This window comes from Populus trichocarpa, chromosome 9, assembly GCF_000002775.5.
Source record: "Populus trichocarpa isolate Nisqually-1 chromosome 9, P.trichocarpa_v4.1, whole genome shotgun sequence".
NCBI lineage: Eukaryota > Viridiplantae > Streptophyta > Magnoliopsida > Malpighiales > Salicaceae > Populus > Populus trichocarpa.
Window position 1 is genome coordinate 4,846,549 of NC_037293.2, and position 8,539 is coordinate 4,855,087.

An 8,539-nucleotide genomic window follows, 5' to 3' on the forward strand; every position below is an offset into this window, starting at 1 on the left:
ACTGTGCAATGTTTTTTAAAACCTTGTATGTATTAGTTCATATATAATTATATATAAAAAATAAAATATAACTATAAAAATTTAAATATTATTTTAAAAGCATGGCATAATATAATAATTTCTTAAATATTATTTTACTTATCTATATAAATATAAGTTTATTTTAAACTTAAAAAAAAAAAAGAGGGCTTAGAGAATATAGTCCAAGCGTGTGCCTAGGCCTTCAATTCCAAACTCGTGAGCTTGGGCTCTGGAACCTACGTCGAATACATTTTTTTTGTTCAAGTTTGCAGACAATGCATCTTCAGTCTAGGCAAGGAACGCGTTATTTGCCTGAAACAAATTCCGATCACTGCCCTGAAACAAACTCCGATCATGTTCGGTGACTGAAAAGTGAGCCTAACCTTTTAAAACCACAACATGAAAAAACACAAGATATATCTTTAAAACCCTATTTATAACCATAAAATATATTATGATCCATAATTATATAAATTATATTTTGAACCTAACCTAACAGTTTTTATTATTAGATTATGAGAGTTTTTTAATATAATATTAAAATTTTAATAATGAAATGGCCACGTGTTCATAAGGTTTTTTCACATCAAGAAATGCTATTATAAATCCTGAGCTAGCCAGTCATGATCAAGTGATAATCATGGTCTTTACACTCATAAGTTGCACTTGCTTTAAATTTTAGTTTTTATTGTCATGGCAATATAATTGCTTAATGATACTCTAATCTCTTTATACAAATGCCGACAATTTAGCTAATTCTGGGGTTCATGGACAACGTTTTTACTCATGTCCTAGCTGGTCTTGTTGCGGGTTTTTTGCAGTGTGTATTTTGGTTCTGCCATTGATGTAGCAAGTGTCCTTCATGCACTTGCTTTCAATTCTGGCAAACAGGGAAACATTTGGCATCTATCGATCTGTCATGTCTTCACTGTTCATAGCTGTAACTTCCAGTTTTCTCTAAAGGATCCATTTTGTTAGAGGCACACAGTATAGCAGGTGCATTGGATATGCATTGTTTCCATAGTTATGAATACAGCAGAAAACAAATTCCCATGGTTGTCCCTACTTTCTAGATTCTCTATGGGCCTTCAAGATTCAGAATAGAAATCATTTCTAAAGCTACCGCCAGAACTGTATGTAGTTGATGCACAGCTTGTGCAAAGAACAGAACATGGCATAAACACTGAAATTTGAGAAGAAATCATTTCCCTTTTATGTTTTTTGTTGCGGTTTCATCCCAGGTGATATGCAATAACATGATTGCCCTAAAATATTTTTTTCATAGCGGTGGAAATTGAAGATTGAAATGGCGACTTGTCAACTTTCTACATGTTCCTACAATTGCAAAAAAGAACAGAAGAAAAGCTATTCAACTGGCTTTATCATTTAAGTTTTCGCATACATCTTCCTCTCTGGAAACTTGTACATAAACCTGTGAATGATTGTAATCATTTTGCTGCATCTAAGGTTGAACCTGAACAGAGTGTGTATTTAAAATATTCTGAAAACTCTTACCTTGACCATATTGGCAGTAACTTATGGCAGCAAGTGCACTGCAGGGATTTTTTTTCCGTTATACGAGGGCTTTCTCCTGAATTTTGGTCAGCTGGGATCTTGGAATGTTGTAATGTTTTTGACACTCGAACAAGTAAGATCTGTGAATCATGTCCTGTTTTGGTATTATCTCATTTTAAAAAAGTGGATTCCAAATCTGAAGTTGCTTGCATATTCCAGCAGAACAAAACATACTTGGAGTCTGATGTCAAAGCTTTTCAAATTGAAGAAAACTACGTACTTGTTTAACTTAACCTTGAAAAGGATATGCTAACTTAGATAAAATAATAATAATAATAATAATAATAATAAGAGAGGAATTCTAGTAACTCCAGGATTTAACAATTTGACAATTCAGGTGACTGCATCACTTGATGTTCTTGCTTAGATTCACTTTCTTTTTAGGCGTGGGTTTTTGTTTCTCAAACCTTTTCTCTTACTAATTCTGTTGTTCACTTGTTCGATTTGGCTTTACCATCTTCTAGTTCATCTGAAGCCATCTTAACTGAAAAGCTCATTCTTGTTTATTGTGCTAATACAGGCCAAGAAAATAGTCACAGGGCAAGCATCCTCTTGATTAACGATGAGTTTTGGGAGGTGGAAAGGCACTAATCTTTGCTTGGAAATTGCCTCTTCTACAATTGGATAATTCTTTTCAAGGAGAATTAAGGTTTAATCTGCTCATGTTCTTTGCCACTTGGTTACAGAATAGAGAGTTGTTTGCGTAATTATTCTGTATACATGCACACTAGATTTATCGGAAGCTATCATTCTTAGGGGGTAGAAATTGGCTTCTCCCTTTTCAATCTGAAAGGGAAGCTTCGTCTCACCGCCCATACAATAAATGTTCATTGCATGCTTTATTTGAAATCTCTGAGTCTCTGACGAGTCCTATATAACCGTACTCCCTAACACAAATAATTTTGAAAAGATTGAAACAGATAGTTCTAAATCAGACCAACTAATATTTATAGGCCGAAGTTGGAATCTCCATAAGATTACAAAAGGCACATTTTCATAGTACATACAACATCAGTGAACTGTTACTCCTAATGACATTAACAGACTAGTAATGTCCTAGAACCTCTCGCAAGTTTCCTTTGAATGCCAAGGGGCAGCAAGCTACCTGGGAAAAACGTAACATCCTAGACTTACATATATCAGGAAGATGGAACTCATGCTCTGGGAAATAGGTAAACACTAGCCTTGATAACCGATCTGTTTCCAAGCTTGAATCCGGGGCTAACAGGGAATCCCACAATATGACCAGCTGGAATCCGACCACTAGAAAACTTCACAACACTCTCCATATATTGTGGATGAAACTCAGCTCCCCTACTTGCCTCGAATTGACTTGGTGCAGGGTCGAGTGAGAAGGCCAGCAAGTGAAGCAACCAAATGGCCTTGGCCAGCCCCAAGAACTCTCCATAAAACTCACTCCTTGGATGGCTGCCAGTGAGTACTTGCTGGCGCTGCTCCAAGTTTCCGAACAAGGACTCCTCCATTTTCGGATGAACAATTTCCAGGTACCTCTTGGAGCAGAATTTTCCAAAATGACATGTTGGCAAGATTCCAAGAAGTTCAATGGGGTCCATGGCCTTCATATCACGATACTGAGCAAAGCAGTCACGGCGGAACTGGTCTGGGTTGAGAAGCGAGGAGAGGCTTCCATCCATGTAGAAGGTTTCATGGTCAAAGCCTTGGAAGACCTTGCGAGAAATGTAGGACTCCAGAGCATACTTGGCATGGTGGCTTGCAATGGTGGAGGTGATAGCAGTGGTACTGGTGGTCAAATTGTCAGTGGTTGTGGTGGCAGCTTCAATAGAACGAACGGCTGCAGCAATGTCCCAGTGGGCAGCACGCATGAAGGTCAGGAGAAGCGACGTGAAGGACTTTGATGTCCTTTTCACTTGGCTCATCGTTAATTCAAATAGCTCTGGGGCTGGGGCTGCTGCAACTGTTACAAGTAATGAAGAAGGGTATAGTTTAAAGATGCATTCCAACATGAACAGAACAAAGCTTTGATAAGGAAATAATCCAATTATGTTCCATTTGGTTGCTAAGAAAATGACTGAGCATTAATTAAAGTTGAAGCGTGCAATCTCTAAGATTTGCGATTACTCTGGTTTCCAAGTTTACGTAGAAGCTTAAAAGTTGTCTTCAACACTCGGTGTTATGCAGGTAAGAAACTAAGCATTAAACTTCTCACATTTCTCTGCCAGTGTCTCAAATCTTTGAAAACAGTTCAAGCCTTGCTGGTTAATTATCGAATCTCGGAATCTAGGTGTTACTGGTTGCTAAGAGTTTGCATTGGTGATCTGAAGACTCAAGTTTTCAACTGTGTTTGTTACATACAGAGTTACGAATACAAGTCCAGAATTTTTATTCAAAGGTAGACTAACATGTTATGAATGCATTTTGATACAATCCTAAAACAGTTCTTTGCCGGGGGATAGCAGACTAACCTTGAACACCAAGAGAGCAGCTAACTTTCCTCCTTGACTGGGACCTCCCCTTCTTTCCACTCCCATCACTGCTCAAGCTAGTAACACTCCTCAGCTTTTCCTTTAAATTCTCCACCTCCACCTCCCTCGCCTTCACTTCCTTCTTCAGATCTTCCACCGCAGCCTCATAAGGCGCCACAACCTCCCTCAACATCCCCACTCCATCACCACCAACACCAACACCTCTCCTCCTCCCTCCATCACTACCAACACTAACACACCTCCTAAATCTCTCTCTCAAAAAAGCCAACCTCCTCAACTCCCCTACCACCGCCACATCGGCAACCCTTAACCTCTCCGGGTCCCACGGGCAATGCGCCTCTTGTAAACTCCCATAAGCCCTCTTCATCGCCGATACCGAATCAAACACCTCATTCATCAGCATCTCCATCTCCATCACTCTCTCCATCGGCACCACCATTCCGCTCGTAACATTAAAATCCCAATTACCATTAACTCTCCCTCCCTTCTCTCTCATTTCCTGCTCCTCTTCGGACAACTCCTCGCATTCATCCGTTTCATATTCACACACTTCTTCACCATTTCCGGCAACATTATTTCCAGATTCCTGTCGACCAGCGGCGAGTGGATGGAGCAAACAGGAAGCTGCTACTCGTTGGATTAGATCGGAGAAATTGGATGAGATTTTGTTTGCCATTTCTCCCTTCTTCTTTGGCTTTACCTCACAGTTCCTACCCCCCAAAAGAAAAATCAATCAAAAGAGAGCAAGGGTAGTAGTTATTAAGAGGATGAGTCTGTTAAAAGTTATCTGTCATTTGCCGAGGATAATAACAGCCTGCAGCCTGCAGGGGCACCACACCCTTTTAACATAACATCACACCTACTTGATATTAATAATAATTGGATACGGACATGCATTGCATTCAATAAGCAATGACCCCAATTAATGATGAGTTAAGCAGTACCATGTAATCAAGTAAAAGAAGATTTAAAATTACTGACCTGGGGTTATGGTTATGACCAGATCGTGAAGCGGTCAACCTTGCTGGCTTCACACTAACTACTGGGTCTCTGTCTAATGGAAAGGAGTATAAGAAGTTAAGGTTGTTGTTGCTGCTGCTGCTAATGTTGTCCTCTGCTTCCAGCTGGCTGCTTTTCTTCTTCCTACGAACCCAAAATTTGCTACTGTTAGTGAAACTGCCTCACCTGACCTCAAGTGGCATCTTGAACAGTACTTACTAAGCTAGAGCTTGTGTGTGTAAATGGGGAATGGGCATCTACGATGTTGAAACTGGTTATGTGTGTCATACACGTGTGAGATCATCAAGAATATAGGGTTCAGATTGATAGACAAGATATAGTATCTTGTGCCCTTTTTCCATTTTTTGAAGCGGGGACACTTGATTCTCGTTGCTATTGGTGGCACATGGATGGTGGATGCTGTCTTGGCCTGCGTGGTACTTGACAGTGGTGGACTCAAGAACAAGTTACAATACCTTATGTTGACTCTGATTTGCAAATTCACTTGCTGTCTAGGTCCCTTAGGAGGGGGGAAAGGTACGGTAGTTGTCAACGTATTACTTATAATCCACTTGTAATAAAGTTTGCAATTAAGAAAAAAAAAACAGAGAAAATCTATAGTTTTCCTTTCTTTTTATACATGGCAAACAAACACGGCGTAGCAAAGGCTATTGGACTCCAAATATAGGCCCTTACCACGTGAGACCATGTCCCACAAAATTTATTACATCTCCAAGTAAGATGCTCAGAACTGCAGAAATGTGTGATTGGCGAATTGCCCAAGCAAGGACAAAAGGACAAGATTACAACAAAAGGAAATAAAATGATCTATTCTTTAATTATGATCACAACCCAATATGGAATAGAAACATGGAGTTTGTCTAAATCCCAACACATTGAGCTTCCAGCTCGATAGCACCCCTGTAACGAATGCTCTTGGAAAAGCCAGGGGTTTAAAGCTGGAACCGTTATCGGTTATTTTGTAACAAAAAAAAAGAGGTTTGAATGTGTAGCTGATGGCTGATCATCAATCTTCATCAAATATCAAATAAATTGGTTTTATCATGTGATAAATCGTATCCATTAAGGCATTTTCGAAACTCAGTGCACGTTACAAGACAGAATAGCTAATGTTAGTGGGGAACCGGGCAAGTTTAAGAAATGGAGGACATGGCAGAAGTTGAGTTAAATCCTTATCAGAAGCAGGCCTTCAGCCCCTGCCCAAGCGAGCACGTCTTGCAAACAGCTGGGTTATGTGTCGCGGTTATGTCCAATTTCAGTGGGTTGAGCTACCTACCGATTACGTATGAGGAGAATTGCTTTGCTTACTCTCAAATCTCATATGTATTCTTTTGTGCGTAAATTAAGGGGAAAATAAAACCATGGAAGTTGCCAGCTCAAATTGGGATACCAAAAATAACTGGAATTTGCAAAGCATAAGCTTCAGAAAGTCATGCAGTACTATATCATAGATTTAATCTTCCAGACAATAAATCAGTTACCTTAAGCCTACAAATAGAATAACAAGATCAGCGAAGCTTCAGGTTGGTAAAAATGGAAAATCAGAAGCTGATTCATTTGATCTGCTAGTTTGGGACACAGAAGTTTCAAAGCTAAAATATACGGCCATGAAACCAAAAGTCTTAGAGACTCCACGAGGCAGGGCATAAGAGCCTAGAACTTCCCTTTGGAAGCTCCAAGACTGCATTTTTCCGCTGCAACTGGCAACTTTCAAACCATCTAAAGTGCTTCAATCTTCACGGAAATGCACCATGAAATACAACACATGGAAAGTAATTACAGAATCATTGCTTCTGCTAATAAACACTAGCTAGTCATGAATAGAAGTGTAGTAGTTAAGCATGCATGCATGATCTGGATTATGTTAAAGTTATGGAGGTTACCTTGCACTGTCAGGACGCATGGAACAAAGGAAGATACCGGAGAACATGGTCTCTAATACTGGTGGGATCGGATCGGATAGGATTAGATTTGCAAGTAAAGTAATTTGACTCAACGAGTACTGCAGAGAACTCAAACGAACATAGGAGTTTATATAGAAAGTTTCCAACGGCATGTACCAAACTCATAAACAATACAAAAGGAAGCTGTTCGATTCGATAAGAACCTACATTATGACCGTGACTTATGTTTGGATGTTTAGTCACCACTCACATGCAATTCACTGAACTCGGCAACACAGTGTTCGACCGGTTTGATTTTGATTGGAACCTAATCGTCAATCAACAAAGAATATCAAAGAAAAACTCATCATCAGGATAAATAATCACCAGTCATATCTAGTACTCGTAGAAATTAATCTGTAATATTATCACTTATTGTTTAGTCTAGGAGTTCTTTCCTCCTTGCAGGGTGAGCAGACCATGATACGCATGCTTTGCCCACAAGTAAAAATATTAAAACGTCAAAAGAACTGTTCTCCACTGATTTAATCTGTGCACAGAAACTAACATAGCATAGATGGTGAAACAATTTAATTCGTGGCCTTCTTGAGAGCTTTGCTGTGATTTGTTGTCTTTCTCCTGTAAGTATCCCAGCTAGCAGCGGACAGCAACTTCAAAATTATTTAGTGCTGCTCCACTATTTTTCAAATTACGACGCATGGAATTCATGTATATGGTAAAGACAAGGAGGGAGGGGGGACTTTCCATCAATTTTCTCTTAGCGCGAGTGTGTGGTATTTTGTATGCCATTATTATTGCCAGCCCACTCCATTTTGGAGGAGGGTGTTTGGAGTGTGACTCTTCCGACACTGCATGTCTTGAGTGAAAAGTATTGCTAGGCCGATCGATATTGCGTTTACAGCTAGCGTGATTTGTAATTGATTGCTTGACCATTCATTTGATTTTTAGCTCTAAAATGAATAATTCAAAAAACTGTTAGGTATTTTTCAAAGAACATGTCATGTTCAATTCGGAAGGTCAAGCAAGATTAGATGAATCATACACGAGTTGTGGGTGGACAGCCTTTTGAAGGAGGCCTGCAAGCTTTGATACTAACTAGATTAAAGAGATCACGCTCGTCCTTATCTAAAAACCTAAACTATTGTAAGTATCTAAGGTTATATTGTCTTGGATCCTTGTTTTCAGCAATGTTGTCCCTGTAATATTCAACCCTCTTTACTTATCTTCCAAGATCATATATAGTGAAGAAATAGCTTAAAAAGGTGGTGAGTTATGGAGATTACCTTACCACCGAAAGAGCTAAAAAAAAACAAGCAAGAAGTAATAATCACAGGATATTCAAATTCGAAGCTAAAGAGAACTTCAGGTGTTTGGTTTCTTTGCAAAATATTTTTCTATCATCCTTAATTTTCATCGTCATTGTTTTTACTTTACTTGGGGTTTTGTTTGTTTTTATGATTTAACTTGTATTTCAAACTATTTTTTACATGAAAAGTTTTAAATCAATGTATTTTTAGATTTTTTTTTTATAATTTTAATGTATTAATATCAAAA

General features: G+C 38.8%; 1 protein-coding gene across 2 annotated transcripts; it reads right to left on the bottom strand.

The window, feature by feature from the left end:
• Positions 1-2,517: 2,517 nt before the first annotated feature.
• LOC7468591 (protein GRAVITROPIC IN THE LIGHT 1) lies at positions 2,518-7,101 on the bottom strand. Of its 2 annotated transcripts, XM_002313365.4 has the most exons (4): positions 6,965-7,101; positions 5,043-5,204; positions 4,041-4,771; positions 2,518-3,532 (listed from the first exon to the last, which is right to left on the bottom strand). In XM_002313365.4, the coding sequence occupies exons 1-4, from the start codon at positions 7,009-7,011 to the stop codon at positions 2,751-2,753; spliced, it is 1,722 nt and encodes a 573-aa protein (XP_002313401.2). In that variant the 5' UTR covers positions 7,012-7,101; the 3' UTR covers positions 2,518-2,750. The 2 variants fall into 2 exon arrangements, with proteins under 2 accessions (XP_002313401.2, XP_024464937.1); XM_024609169.2 differs by lacking the exon at positions 6,965-7,101 and having other exon boundaries at positions 4,041-4,882; positions 5,043-5,273.
• Positions 7,102-8,539: the final 1,438 nt, after the last annotated feature.

What these genes read in the sequence shown, in the direction of transcription:
- LOC7468591 (XM_002313365.4), bottom strand. Translation starts at nt 7,011, where the DNA reads ATGTTCTCCGGTATCTTCCTTTGTTCCATGCGTCCTGACAGTGCAAG. An exon ending in ATGCGTCCTGACAGTGCAAG is followed by an intron (nt 5,205 to 6,964) that starts GTAACCTCCATA and finishes TTGGGTTCGTAG; the next exon opens with GAAGAAGAAAAGCAGCCAGC. An exon ending in GGTCATAACCATAACCCCAG is followed by an intron (nt 4,772 to 5,042) that starts GTCAGTAATTTT and finishes TTTGGGGGGTAG; the next exon opens with GAACTGTGAGGTAAAGCCAA.